Consider the following 15,546-nt stretch of genomic DNA (forward strand, 5'->3'; position numbering starts at 1 on the left):
AAGTTGCCGCCCCTGATAAGACAATAAAACAACAGTCAAGGTAAGTTGCCGCCCCTGATAAGACAATAAAACAACAGTCAAGGTAAGTTGTCGCCCCTGATACGGTGTCCTCAGCTGGGTGGTAGGGTTACATTTTAGACTGTCACCCACGTTGTGGGATGGCCCTGATAGCTCATTGTTTCCTTTTGGTCTTCGCTTTTGTTTTCTTTATTCGGCTCCATCACCTGGATGTAATGGCTTACATAGGATGTAATGGCTTACATAGGATGTAATAGCTTACACAGGATGTAATGGCTTACACAATGGCTGTAGTGACATCAGCACGGTTATGTCGTGACTAGCGAGATTGCCACTGTCTGGCATGGTTTAGATCCCCTGACACTAACCCCGACAGGGGCTAATGTTTTTTATCGACAGCCTGTCCACCGTCACTCCCCCCCTCCCCCGCCGCTAACAACGTTAACACCCCACGTTCAGACATATTAGGATGCTCCGTTGAAATCCACTCAAAAGATTAGCTAATTATAGATTAATGTCTAATTTTTTAATGAGAGCTTGACACGTTTGGGGCAAACAAACTGTCAGTACAGGAGGTCAGGCTGACCCGGTGTTGGGGTCGTCTGTCTCGGTGGTTCTCAAACTCTCAACAGCTGGAGGCTACGGTGTTGGGCTCGTCTGTCTCGGTGGTTCTCAAACGTCAAGAGCTAGAGGCTACGGTGTTGGGCTCGTCTGTCTCGGTGGTTCTCAAACTCTCAACAGCTAGAGGCTACGGTGTTGGGCTCGTCTGTCTCGGTGGTTCTCAAACGTCAAGAGCTAGAGGCTACGGTGTTGGGCTCGTCTGTCTCGGTGGTTCTCAAACTCTCAACAGCTGGAGGCTACGGTGTTGGGCTCGTCTGTCTCGGTGGTTCTCAAACGTCAAGAGCTAGAGGCTACGGTGTTGGGCTCGTCTGTCTCGGTGGTTCTCAAACTCTCAACAGCTGGAGGCTACGGTGTTGGGCTCGTCTGTCTCGGTGGTTCTCAAACGTCAAGAACTAGAGGCTACGGTGTTGGGCTCGTCTGTCTCGGTGGTTCTCAAACGTCAAGAGCTAGAGGCTACGGTGTTGGGGTCGTCTGTCTCGGTGGTTCTAAAACGTCAAGAGCTAGAGGCTACATCTCCCTGGGTTCTAGAAGGGCTGACAAATAGTAGAGCCTGCTGCAGCGTGTCTGGCCTCGGCCAAATCAAGCAGCAAATGGTCAAGGCCAAGTTTAGCAGCTCGGCAATTACTTAAGTTGGCTAATCGCAACTTAGGTTGTATAGTAAACTAGTTCCCCTTCCAAACCTGACGATCTATGGTGCAAGTGAAGTAGAGTTCACCTGTTTCTGTGACTTCGGCATATGAAGTATGGTCATTACTATATAAGTGTGTTAGAAACCCATCAGAGCTGGGTGGACAACGACGCTCTACTGACCTGAACTCGGATTCAAACTCAAACTTACTGGTAAGCATATTCTGGTGGTTGTCACGTGACTATTGCTTGAACATTCATCTCTGCCAAACCCGATCGGAAACTCTGAACATCGTAAAGATTCGATTTGAGAATTGATTTACCAACAATTACTTTCAGTAACAACTTCTGAAACTGATTTAATGGAGATAAAAATGATCTCCAGCTATTAGATTCGGTCACAAGTTCTAAAAATAACTTGGTCGCCTCATTTCGTCTTTCTTGTGCGAGTTGTTTCAAGGGGGGTAATTTGTTCAACAGGGGAGTTAATAGAGCGAGGCAAATAAAATTTGTATTCGAGAGGGCTGGACCTTGGGAGCTTAATGTTCTCTAATGTAGAGTTGGTCCTGGAATTGGGAGCCGGTCGATTAAATGGGAGCCGGTGTGGAGCCGGTCAAATAGGTGGGAGCCGGTGTATAGCCGGTATAATAAGTGGCAGACGGTGTACAGCCGGTCCAATAAGTGGGAGCCGGTGTAGAGCTGGTCAAATAAGTGGAAGCCGGTGTAGAGCTGGTTATATCTCTAAAAGCTGCCGGCTAGGAATCTCGAATTTCGTACCAAAGGACAACACGGACCTGCTGGAATCTAATTAATTGCTGAATCTAATTAATTGTCTCCGATCACACAACGCTAATTATCAGATCACACCACACGGAGATAGATATCTGCCGTAAAGACATCCATAATGAAGACACACATACTACGTGCATGTCTGGCAATCATTCATTCAACCGTTACTCCCAATTCATCTTGTCATTCCCAATTGGTCACTCCCGATTGGTCACTCCCAATTAATCTAACACCTTAGAGAAGTGCCCCTAACCGTGTTCAGTTGCCGGCAATCGTTCGTGTTCAGCTCAAACTTGTAACTAAAAGATTCCAATATCTGCCTCGTTCAGCTGATATCGATTACCCTGTATCGTAAAACGTCCCTCTATTACCAAAATGATCGCTGGCGTGGAAGACGGTATCGATACTTCCTAAAAGTTCGTTAATGTTTGTGTCAGAGGTGTAGAAAGTTTGGAGATGTGGGTGACCGTCCTTGTCATCCTTGAGAGTTAAACGTTTTAAGTCCCCTACCTAGCTGCTGGATGTCACTAGAACCTCTAGCTGTATTCTATTGTAACAGCTCTCATGATCATGATAATTGAATAATGTTTTAAAGGCTAAAAAGGTGTTGGAGAATGTGGATGTATATATATATATATATATATATATATATATATATATATATATATATATATATATATATATATATATATATATATATATATATATATATATATATATATCCACCCATGTAAACTTTCTATTGACAACGAGACGAACTACAGACAGTACTTTCTTATCCAGTCTACACAGCTTCCTCACTGCTAATTACCTCCCCTTTCCGTTGTGATGTTTTAGACCAGTGATTTATTTATCTAAGGGAAACCTTTCCTGATTCAGATCAATACGGCCACTTATGTCCATCCGTCCAACTTACCAGACTTGGGCGTTTGCTGGAACCAGCTGGGTATGGGGGGGGGGGGGTGAGAGGAGGTGAAGTTATGACAGGCGGGAAGCAAACAGTCTCGTCCTCTGATATATAAATTGTATATATATATATATATATATATATATATATATATATATATATATATATTTATATATGTATATGTATATATATATATAGCTTTTGTGTTTACCATCTAACAACATATGTGTGGCTGACAATGACAAGCGTTTGAAAAAGTTTTGACAACTCTCTACCCCCCCCCCTCCTCTCCCCTTCCCCGGCTCTAACGTTCAACTGCCAAGTCCACCCTTATCTTCACGCGAGAATTTATTTTTAATTGGAGACTTGACATGCGGAAGTTTGACACCGCGCATGTCCCATGAACCCTTATCAGATCTGTCCCCTCCCACGCGTGTAAACAAATAAATGAGCTGCCATTGTATATGTCACGTGGGTGAGCAGATTCCCCAACACGTGGTCTGCCGTGTGAAGGTCGCCAGGCCTGCGTGGGGTCAGAGGTCAGGCACCAGCGGTAATGATCAGAATGGAAAGCTTAGCTGTTTACTGGGTGTGGGGGGGGTGGGTATCGGAGAGTTGAGTTTAATATCCCAGCACAGATTTAAGCATCGATGGTCGATTATTCAGTGGTATCGATCCAGACGGCGTGCCAACATCATCTCTGGTTCTGAATTTTTTAGAAAACATCTCCCCCATCTACCCTACCGTCCCCATCTGCCCCCCCCCCATTCCTCCCTATCTACTACATCCCACCTCTCCCTTGTAGCCAAACTTGCCGTAACCCCCTTACTCCCCCCACCCCACACGGCCCGTTGGTTTATTTCGACAGATCTTGCTTTAAAAAATGGGATGTGCAGCCGCTGAAAAGTGCATCAGCTGGGTTTGTTGGGAGGGGGACTGTGTGGTCAGATGGCAGAGAGTACGCCTGCTAGCCCAAAACACCCGAGTTCGGATCCCTGGCTTAATTCAAATAAGCTCCGACAGGCATCCGACTCACATCGAAAGCACATCTGACCACACTATCTCTTCATATATCGAAATCACAGCTATAGATGTACCTCACGTCATCAGTCCCATAGACCGACACGTTATGAAGGTTTGTTTATCCTCGGTTGTTGGGGTCACAATGAGTTAATCCTAGAGCCGGTGACCATCAACAGGTCCACTCTAATCTGTTTGTTTACCATCCTAATCTGTTTACCATCCTAATCTGTTTGTTTACCATCCTAATCTGTTTGTTTACCATCCTAATCTGTTTACCATCCTAATCTGTTTGTTTACCATCCTAATCTGTTTGTTTACCATCCTAATCTGTTTGTTTACCATCCTAGTCTGTTTGTTTACCATCCTAGTCTGTTTGTTTACCATCCTAGTCTGTTTGTTTACCATCCTAGTCTGTTTGTTTACCATCCTAATCTGTTTGTTTACCATCCTAGTCTGTTTGTTTACCATCCTAGTCTATTTGTTTACCATCCTAGTCTGTTTGTTTACCACCAGGACGTGGTCCACTCACTGCTGGAGAAACTGAACATCTCCTGCAGACAACACTTCTGCCTGATGCTGCAGAACATGAAGAGTAACGTCCCTGGTCACGTGACGCTACTGGAGGAGCATGAGACGCTGGTCGATGTAAGTACAGCACTTGTCAGTGTTTGTAGCTGGTCAGTGTTTGTAGGTGGTCAGTGTTTGTAGGTGGTCAGGGTTTGTAGGTGGTCAGTGTTTGTAGCTGGTCAGTGTTTGTAGGTGGTCAGGGTTTGTAGGTGGTCAGTGTTTGTAGCTGGTCAGTGTTTGTAGGTGGTCAGTGTTTGTAGGTGGTCAGGGTTTGTAGGTGGTCAGTGTTTGTAGGTGGTCAGGGTTTGTAGCTGGTCAGGGTTTGTAGGTGGTCAGTGTTTGTAGCTGGTCAGTGTTTGTAGGTGGTCAGGGTTTGTAGGTGGTCAGTGTTTGTAGCTGGTCAGTGTTTGTAGGTGGTCAGTGTTTGTAGGTGGTCAGGGTTTGTAGGTGGTCAGTGTTTGTAGGTGGTCAGGGTTTGTAGCTGGTCAGGGTTTGTAGGTGGTCAGGGTTTGTAGCTGGTCAGGGTTTGTAGGTGGTCAGGGTTTGTAGGTGGTCAGTGTTTGTAGGTGGTCAGGGTTTGTAGGTGGTCAGTGTTTGTAGCTAGTCAGTGTTTGTAGCTGGTCAGTGTTTGTAGGTGGTCAGTGTTTGTAGCTGGTCAGGGTTTGTAGGTGGTCAGGGTTTGTAGCTGGTCAGGGTTTGTAGGTGGTCAGTGTTTGTAGCTGGTCAGGGTTTGTAGGTTGTCAGTGTTTGTAGGTGGTCAGTGTTTGTAGCTAGTCAGTGTTTGTAGGTGGTCAGGGTTTGTAGGTGGTCAGGGTTTGTAGGTGGTCAGTGTTTGTAGGTGGTCAGTGTTTGTAGGTGGTCAGTGTTTGTAGGTGGTCAGTGTTTGTAGGTGGTCAGTGTTTGTAGGTGGTCAGTGTTTGTAGGTGGTCAGGGTTTGTAGGTGGTCAGTGTTTGTAGCTGGTCAGTGTTTGTAGGTGGTCAGTGTTTGTAGGTGGTCAGGGTTTGTAGCTGGTCAGGGTTTGTAGGTGGTCAGTGTTTGTAGGTGTTCAGTGTTTGTAGCTAGTCAGTGTTTGTAGGTGGTCAGGGTTTGTAGGTGGTCAGGGTTTGTAGGTGGTCAGTGTTTGTAGGTGGTCAGTGTTTGTAGGTGGTCAGTGTTTGTAGCTGGTCAGTGTTTGTAGGTGGTCAGGGTTTGTAGGTGGTCAGTGTTTGTAGGTGGTCAGTGTTTGTTCATTGTTTGTTCATTGTTAGTATGTGGTCATTGTTAGTATGTGGTCATTGTATATTAGTAGACATCAGACAGCTGTGCTTGGTCATTGTAGAGACCAATGGGTAGACCACTGGGTAGACCACTGTTTATTTTAAATAAAATCTTATACAGAAACCTGAACAGACGTGTGGCATTTTTATACCTATCGCAGGACACATTTAGTGACTGAAATTTTAAACTGGCCTTCACTTATTAAAGACCACTTTCCTTACCTAGTAATTGTTTAGGTCTAAAAGATTAGGTTGATATGTGCCTGAACTATGGGGGGGGGGAGAAATTGGCTTTAAAACAAGATACTGGTTGTTTTAGCAATTTTATTGCGACACAGGGGCACCACATGCTTTTAGAAGTCACCCTCTCCCCCACCCTCTCCCCCACCCATTTCCCCAGATATTCCTCTCCTAACATTATCCCCCCTCCCCCTCCCCAATACACTCCTCCAACCAAATGTCTCTGACCAGACTTGAAGCTCTGCTCGAGGAAGCAGCAGAAGTGAGAGAGGGAAAGACAGCTGTCAGAAGAATAAATAATAAATAAATTAAAACCGTCACAAACTTTTTATCTGGCCAAGTGAAGAATCTTCTCCGCCATGCAAATTTAAATTGGATTCTGTCGTCTCTATGTTAGGCCGCTTCCCTCCTCTAGTTGTTGTATCCTGTACCGTCAGCTTATTAATTCTATTCCAGCGCTTTCTCACACTGTTTACCTCGAGCTTGTATCTATAAATAATCGATATCTTTCCTTAGCTCGCAGCCAGGCCGAGTGCACGTCACTTCCGGTGTTTGTTTCGAGTTGCCTTTGTCCCCAACGACGCGTATGATCTACTCAAGGAGGACCCAGTCGCGTTTGAATATTTTTACATGCAGGTGAGTACACCTACAGCACCATAGTCGTGAGCACTGAAAAAAACACACATCCCAATATTGGCCTTCAATGGTGGATGGGGTGTGAGGTCACGTGACAAGACATAACCTCCAAATATGTAACTGTTCACGGCAATTTTAAATGAACACAATTATGTAATACAAAAGTCTAACTCATTTCACACAATGGAGGGTAGGCTACATATGTCCCCGGGCGCCGACCCTAGGGGCGCCAAAATAGGTTAAAGAAATTAAAAACTCATTTTAGCTGCAGTTTTGAATTAAAAATATAAAAAATATGGGGGGGGGGGGGGGGGTGGCGCAAAAATGAAAGTTTGTCCCGGGCGCTGGGAGGGTCTACGCCTCTTGGCTCAACTATAACTGGACTCAACTTTTTGTTATCCCCTGACACAAATTATCGTCACAGAAAGCTAGACCGTTCTAAATTGACCTTTCCTCCTTCCCCCATTGTACACTGTCACTCGTCTGAACCCCCCCCCCCCCCCCCCCCCACAGCTCCCATTTGATACACGCCTAACATGTGCTACAACTGTACACGTCTCCTCAGTGCTGTAATGACGTGGTCAATGAACGTCTGACGTCAGACATGAAGTACGACACGGCTCTAAGGCTGGCGGCCCTACAGATACAGCAACATGCCGTCAGTAACAACATCATGGGCAAGATCTCCATCAAAGCTATAGAGTAAGTCTGTCATTAGAGTAAGTCTGTCATTAGAGTAAGTCTGTCGTCCATCAAAGCTATAGAGTAAGTCTGTCGTCCATCAAAGCTATAGAGTAAGTCTGTCGTCCATCAAAGCTATAGAGTAAGTCTGTCCTCCATCAAAGCTATAGAGTAAGTCTGTCATCCATCAAAGCTATACAGTAAGTCTGTCAGCAACAGCATCATGTTGTTTGGTCTAATTTGTGTTTACCATCACACAACCCAAAGTTTACCATTTGTTTACCATCACACAACCCAAAGTTTACCGTTTGTTTCCCACCATGTTGACCAGGAAAGCCTCCGGCCTAGACAAGTTTGTTGCCCGCAGCCTGATAGAGAACATGAAGAGCAAAGACCTGCGCAAGATGCTGGCCCAGTACATGAAGGCCAACCAGAGCTTGACCGCCCCTGGACAGAAGCAGCTGACTGCTCTACAGGCCAAGCTCCACTACATGAAGATTGTGTCTGAGCTCAAGTCTTTTGGTTGTAGAGTCTTTATGGTCACTCTCTTGGTCAGTGCTGTTTCTAGTGGTCTTGTTAGTGTGTGTGTTAAGTGATAGACTGTCTGCAGCTTTAGATTTTAGTTTCTTGTACCCACATTTGTTCTCATGACCTGTTCTCTGGATATGTTTTATGGACATTTTCCTATGACAAGTTTTATTGACATGGTCTCTGGATAAGTTCTCATGACATGTTCTCTGGATATGTTCTATGGACATGTTCTTTTGATATGTTCTATGGACATGTCCTTAGCACAAGTTTTATTGACATATTCTCTGGATAAGTTCTCATGACACGTTCCCTGCACACGTCCTACCTCTATATCTTGCCCTAACAAATGTCCTTGTTCCACAGGACCAGAAGTCTGAGGCCATGGTCCTGGTGGGTCCTAAGACAGGGATCAGTGTGGTCACTAATATCAAGTCCTACACGGTCAGTGCACTAATTAACCTTCCTACCTGTCCACCAACATGGGCAGAATGTTTTGGTTGACAGTCATGTGACTTGACATTGACCGACCTGTCTAAACACGTCTGATTGTCTCTCTCCACAGTTGACTCAGCTGGCTGACTTTGGACAAATTGAAGTCATCAAAGTCACAAAAGATGGGGAGAACATGCAGCGTGTAGACCTCAAGGTCAAGGTCAACAACAAGATAGAGGTAGGTCTCTACAGGGCAGGCTATTGTGTTTACATTTTAAAGTAACAAAATAGAGGTAGGTCTCTACAGGGCAGGCTATTGTGTTTACATTTTAAAGTAACAAAATAGAGGTAGGTCTCTACAGGGCAGGCTGTTGTGTTTAGATACTCCGCTGGATTATGTTATGGCTATTCCAAATTTTTAGTCCCTGGGATTAAAGCAAGCATTAATGCATCCAATATCTAATACAACAGAACTGGACAGAGCTTGTAAAAAAAAAGCAATGTATCCTTTCAGGACTTAAAGATAAATAAAGTAGCTGAAGTAGAGTCCACATGTGAAGTAGTGGTGTGGTCAACTGAATTCAGAAAACCAATCTAAAGAACTGTTTCAATTAATCAATTATATGCTGTAGTGTTTTACCATGTCTTCTCATGTGTATTAAAAACCTATTGCAGCTTAATTACAATTGTTGTATTGTAGACTATAGGCCTGGGACTGCTGATGGAAACTCTAATTACCCCACTGTTGTATTGTAGACTATAGGCCTGGGTCTCCTGATGGAAACTCTAATTACCCCACTGTTGTATTGTAGACTATAGGCCTGGGACTTTTGATGGAAACTCTAATTACCCCACTGTTGTATTGTAGACTATAGGCCTGGGACTTTTGATGGAAACTCTAATTACCCCACTGTTGTATTGTAGACTATAGGCCTGGGTCTCCTGATGGAAACTCTAATTACCCCACTGTTGTACTCTAGACTATAGGCCTGGGACTGCTGATGGAAACTCTAATTACCTCACTGTTGTATTGTAGACTATAGGCCTGGGTCTCCTGATGGAAACTCTAATTACCCCACTGTTGTACTCTAGACTATAGGCCTGGGACTGCTGATGGAAACTTTAATTATCCCACTGTTGTATTGTAGACTATAGGCCTAGGACTGCTGATGGAAGACGGACAGAACTTTGTGCTGATGGTGGAGGGCTACTACCACATTTTTGTGGACAGGGACAAGAGGATTGTGGAGAGAACTGTTGGGAAAAACACATCGGACCCGGATGGTGGGTTTGTTGTCTGTCTGTGTGTCTGTCTATGGATGGTGGGTTTGTTGTGTGTCTATCCATGGATGGTGGGTTTGTTGTGCTTCTATGTATCCATCTGCTGATGATAGAGTTGTTGTGTGTCTGTGTGTCTTTCTACATTGGTAAATGTCTGTACTAAAAATGTCTGTACTAAAAATGTCTGAACTAAAAATGTCTGGACTAAAAATGTCTGTACTAAAAATGTCTGCACTAGAAATGTCTGTAATAAAAATGTCTGTACTAAAAATGTCTGTACTAAAAATGTCTGTACTAAAAATGTCTGTACTAAAAATGTCTGTACTAAAAATGTCTGAACTAAAATGTCTGAACTAAAAATGTCTGTACTAAAAATGTCTGTACTAAAAATGTCTGTACTAAAAATGTCTGTACTAAAAATGTCTGAACTAAAATGTCTGAACTAAAAATGTCTGAACTAAAAATGTCTGTACTAAAAATGTCTGTACTAAAAATGTCTGTACTAAAAATGTCTGAACTAAAAATGTCTGTACTAAAAATGTCTGGACCAAAAATGTCTGTACTAAAAATGTCTGTACTAAAAATGTCTGAACTAAAATGTCTGTACTAAAAATGTCTGAACTAAAATGTCTGAACTAAAAATGTCTGTACTAAAAATATCTGAACTAAAAATGTCTGTACCAAAAATGTCTGAACTAAAAATGTCTGTACTAAAAATGTCTGTACTAAAAATGTCTGAACTAAAAATGTCTCAGCAAAAAATGTCTGTAATAAAAATGTCTGAACTAAAAATGTCTGAACTAAAAATGTCTGTACTAAAAATGTCTGAACTAAAAATGTCTGTACTAAAAATGTCTGTACTAAAAATGTCTGTACTAAAAATGTCTGAACTAAAATGTCTGAACTAAAAATGTCTGAACTAAAAATGTCTGGACCAAAAATGTCTGTACTAAAAATGTCTGTACTAAAAATGTCTGAACTAAAATGTCTGTACTAAAAATGTCTGAACTAAAATGTCTGAACTAAAAATGTCTGTACTAAAAATATCTGAACTAAAAATGTCTGTACCAAAAATGTCTGAACTAAAAATGTCTGTACTAAAAATGTCTGTACTAAAAATGTCTGAACTAAAAATGTCTCAGCAAAAAATGTCTGTAATAAAAATGTCTGAACTAAAAATGTCTGAACTAAAAATGTCTGTACTAAAAATGTCTGTACTAAAAATGTCTGTACTAAAAATGTCTGTAATAAAAATGTCTGTACCAAAAATGTCTGTACTAAAAATGTCTGAACTAAAAATGTCTACTAAAAATGTCTGAACTAAAATGTCTGTACTAAAAATGTCTGTACTAAAAATGTCTGTACTAAAAATGTCTGTACTAAAAATGTCTGTACTAAAAATGTCTGTACTAAAAATGTCTGAACTAAAATGTCTGAACTAAAAATGTCTGAACTAAAAATGTCTGTACTAAAAATGTCTGTACTAAAAATGTCTGTACTAAAAATGTCTGAACTAAAAATGTCTGTACTAAAAATGTCTGGACCAAAAATGTCTGTACTAAAAATGTCTGTACTAAAAATGTCTGAACTAAAATGTCTGTACTAAAAATGTCTGAACTAAAATGTCTGAACTAAAAATGTCTGTACTAAAAATATCTGAACTAAAAATGTCTGTACCAAAAATGTCTGAACTAAAAATGTCTGTACTAAAAATGTCTGTACTAAAAATGTCTGAACTAAAAATGTCTCAGCAAAAAATGTCTGTAATAAAAATGTCTGAACTAAAAATGTCTGAACTAAAAATGTCTGTACTAAAAATGTCTGAACTAAAAATGTCTGTACTAAAAATGTCTGTACTAAAAATGTCTGTACTAAAAATGTCTGTAATAAAAATGTCTGTACCAAAAATGTCTGTACTAAAAATGTCTGAACTAAAAATGTCTACTAAAAATGTCTGAACTAAAATGTCTGTACTAAAAATGTCTGTACTAAAAATGTCTGTACTAAAAATGTCTGTACTAAAAATGTCTGTACTAAAAATGTATGAACTAAAAATGTCTGTACTAAAAATGTCTGTACTAAAAATGTCTGGACTAAAAATGTCTGGACTAAAAATGTCTGGACTAAAAATGTCTGTCTGGACTAAAAATGTCTGTACTAAAAATGTGTGTACTAAAAATGTCTGTACTAAAAATGTCTGTACTAAAAATGTCTGTACTAAAAATGTCTGTACTAAAAATGTCTGTACTAAAAATGTCTGTACTAAAAATGTCTGTACTAAAAATGTCTGGACTAAAAATGTCTGTCTGGACTAAAAATGTCTGTACTAAAAATGTCTGTACTAAAAATGTCTGTACTAAAAATGTCTGTACTAAAAATGTCTGAACTAAAAATGTCTGTACTAAAAATATCTGAACTAAAAATGTCTGTACTAAAAATGTCTGTACTAAAAATGTCTGAACTAAAATGTCTGTACTAAAAATGTCTGAACTAAAATGTCTGAACTAAAAATGTCTGTACTAAAAATATCTGAACTAAAAATGTCTGTACCAAAAATGTCTGAACTAAAAATGTCTGTACTAAAAATGTCTGTACTAAAAATGTCTGAACTAAAATGTCTGTACTAAAAATGTCTGTACTAAAAATGTCTGTACTAAAAATGTCTGAACTAAAAATGTCTGAACTAAAAATGTCTGTACTAAAAATGTATGAACTAAAAATGTCTGAACTAAAAATGTCTGAACTAAAAATGTCTGTACTAAAAATGTCTGTACTAAAAATGTCTGAACTAAAAATGTCTGAACTAAAAATGTCTGAACTAAAAATGTCTGAACTAAAAATGTCTGTACTAAAAATGTCTGTACTAAAAATGTCTGTACTAAAAATGTCTGTACTAAAAATGTCTGTACTAAAAATGTCTGTACTAAAAATGTCTGAACTAAAAATGTCTGTACTAAAAATGTCTGTACTAAAAATGTCTGTACTAAAAATGTCTGTACTAAAAATGTCTGTACTAAAAATGTCTGAACTAAAAATGTCTGTACTAAAAATGTCTGAACTAAAATGTCTGTACTAAAAATGTCTGTACTAAAAATGTCTGTACTAAAAATGTCTGAACTAAAAATGTCTGAACTAAAAATGTCTGTACTAAAAATGTATGAACTAAAAATGTCTGAACTAAAAATGTCTGAACTAAAAATGTCTGTACTAAAAATGTCTGTACTAAAAATGTCTGAACTAAAAATGTCTGAACTAAAAATGTCTGAACTAAAAATGTCTGAACTAAAAATGTCTGTACTAAAAATGTCTGTACTAAAAATGTCTGTACTAAAAATGTCTGTACTAAAAATGTCTGAACTAAAAATGTCTGTACTAAAAATGTCTGTACTAAAAATGTCTGTACTAAAAATGTCTGAACTAAAAATGTCTGTACTAAAAATGTCTGTACTAAAAATGTCTGTACTAAAAATGTCTGTACTAAAAATGTCTGTACTAAAAATGTCTGTACTAAAAATGTCTGAACTAAAAATGTCTGTACTAAAATGTCTGAACTAAAAATGCCTGAACTAAAAATGTCTGTACTAAAATGTCTGAACTAAAAATGTCTGAACTAAAAATGTCTGAACTAAAAATGTCTGTAGTAAAAATATCTGCACTAAAATGTCTGTACCAAAAATGTCTGTCCCTAAAATGTCTGTACTAAAAATGTCTGTACTAAAAATGTCTGTACTAAAAATGTCTGTACCAAAAATGTCTGTACTAAAATGTGTCTCTCCCCAGTTCCCTCCTACACCAACCAGCACCGTGTCCTCCCCTCCCCCTGGGCCTACCCTGAGGACCTGGTGTCTGAGGTTGTTGGACCAGACCAGCCAGGGAATGTTGGGGAGGACGAGAGGGTTATTGACCTGTCTCAGGGTCCTCCCAAGTACCAGGACAACGAGGGCAACTACTCCAAGGCCAAGCCTGAAGTCAAGGTCAAGGTTAGTCTATGCCAACCGTTTTTTTTTTACAGGAAATACATTTGAAAAATATGGCCCGAAATTTTATTTTAAAATATGCAAAACAATTTGTTCTAAAAATATGGCCCGAAATTTTATTTTAAAATATGCAAAACAATTTGTTCTAAAAATCTGGCAAAAACTTTAGTTTTAAAATCCGGCAAGCAAGTTTTTTTTTTTTAATATTATGAAATCTTCTGAGATTAAAGTGTTTCCAAAAAAGTTTTTATTTATTTTAAAAATGCTGGCTTACACGCCTACTAGCTAAAGATTTTAGAAGTATTAAGCTTTATATGTTTTTTTCTGTATCAGTTCATAGAATTCAATCTTAAGAGAGGTAAACAAATATTCGAATAGTTCTGACCATATCTCTAGCTGATGACTCAACTGTGTCTAATGACAACCATATCCATGTCTATTTATGTAGCTGAGCGTGTCAGTGGAGCCCCTGCCCCCAGCACTGGACCCCCTGTCAGACTTCCCCACCACCAACACCCAGTCCTTCGAGGAGGGCGTCACATCTTTTGGTCGGCTCACCACCAACGACGACGACTGGAGCTCCCTCAACAGCTCCATGTCCTCTCAGCAGGGTCTGACCTTCAAGCCCTCCTTGGCCGCCTCCCCCGCGGGCTCACATACTGACCTCATGGCCGCCGCCTCCAACCGCTCCTCCCCCATCTCACTGGTCACATTCCAAGCCAGTCCTGTCGCCCGCAGGGGTCACCCGGTGCTGATAGCGGACAGCTCCAGGTCAAAGCTGTACAACGGAACAGATCCTGGGAGGAGGGGGGAGGGGGAGTACAGCGCAGCAGGAAACAGCAGTGACAGCAGTTTGGTGGAGAGTGACGTCAGCGAGAGGCAGGAACTGCTGCCAGACAGCCCCAGCAGACGGCTGTCACCCACAGTGCTCAGCGCTGGGCCAAGGTTGAACGGTGGCCTTGACCCTGAGAGTGATGACACTGACAGTGGAGGGACACCTGGAGGCAGCCCGGCTAAGGTCAAACTGCTGCGCAGGAATTCATCGGTTGAGTCAGGTTGGTATTTCCTCATGTTTCATGGTGTACACACAGATTTGTGACTGCTCTCCGTGTATGTTGATCATTTGTGACCTAAGGCTGTTTTCCAATGTCTCCTCTCTAATTCACTTGACCTACAGCTTATCAGTTGACCAGGAACTGTAACCAAAATTCTGATGGTCAGATTATTTTTACTTCCATATATCCCAAGGTTAAGTTGTTGATGAAGATTTTATTAAGTCCCTTTCTTTTAAATCAATTTTAACTTCCACAGCCTAGACATTATGAAATTAAATTGTCATTTTATCTTCCGGTCCAACAAAGTTTTGGCCTACACAGGAAATTAAATTATCTATTATCTTCCAGTCCAACAAAGTTTTGGCCTACACATGAAATTAAATTGTCTATTATCTTCCAGTCCAAAACAGTTTTGGCCTACACAGGAAATTAAATTGTCTTTTTATATCCAGTCCAACAAAGTTTTGGCCTACACAGCCCTGACATGGTACCTGGGGAAGAGTTTGACCAGCTGAGCCAGCAGTACAACAGGACACAGAATGGGGAGGTGGAGGAGAGCCAGAAACTTTACTACGACCCTGAGATGATTGGTCAGTCTGATGCACTTTTTAATTAATTAGTCCATCGTCTAATTACTGACATCATTGGTCAGTCTGATACACTTGTTAATTAATTAGTCCATCATCTAATTACTGAGATGTCTGGTCAGTCTGAAACACTTGTTAATTAATTAGTCCATCGTCTAATTACTGAGATGATTGGTCAGTCTGATACACTTGTTAATTAATTAGTCCATCATCTAATTAATCATGCATCATGTGTTGTTGTACCAGCTATGTGAGTACCATGGCCATCACCATCATGGCTGGAACTGGATGTCTGTACATTGTTCACTTTCTATCTG

The 15,546-nt window shown here is 40.6% G+C and overlaps 1 protein-coding gene across 2 annotated transcripts in view; it reads left to right on the forward strand.

The window, feature by feature from the left end:
• Positions 1-15,546, forward strand: part of LOC131935096 (uncharacterized) — a 164,302-nt gene that overhangs the window by 141,173 nt on the left and 7,583 nt on the right. For both annotated transcript variants that reach the window (XM_059291411.1, XM_059291412.1), the window contains exons 8-18: positions 4,499-4,630; positions 6,566-6,685; positions 7,251-7,387; positions 7,698-7,917; positions 8,261-8,338; positions 8,460-8,567; positions 9,366-9,378; positions 9,491-9,613; positions 13,391-13,590; positions 14,036-14,642; positions 15,095-15,232. In XM_059291411.1, coding sequence (XP_059147394.1) covers positions 4,499-4,630; positions 6,566-6,685; positions 7,251-7,387; positions 7,698-7,917; positions 8,261-8,338; positions 8,460-8,567; positions 9,366-9,378; positions 9,491-9,613; positions 13,391-13,590; positions 14,036-14,642; positions 15,095-15,232 — 1,876 coding nt within the window. The remainder of the gene's footprint in view (positions 1-4,498; positions 4,631-6,565; positions 6,686-7,250; positions 7,388-7,697; positions 7,918-8,260; positions 8,339-8,459; positions 8,568-9,365; positions 9,379-9,490; positions 9,614-13,390; positions 13,591-14,035; positions 14,643-15,094; positions 15,233-15,546) is intronic.

This window comes from Physella acuta, unplaced genomic scaffold (genome assembly GCF_028476545.2).
Source record: "Physella acuta isolate Inbredline_101_S28 unplaced genomic scaffold, ASM2847654v3 ptg000131l, whole genome shotgun sequence".
NCBI lineage: Eukaryota > Metazoa > Mollusca > Gastropoda > Physidae > Physella > Physella acuta.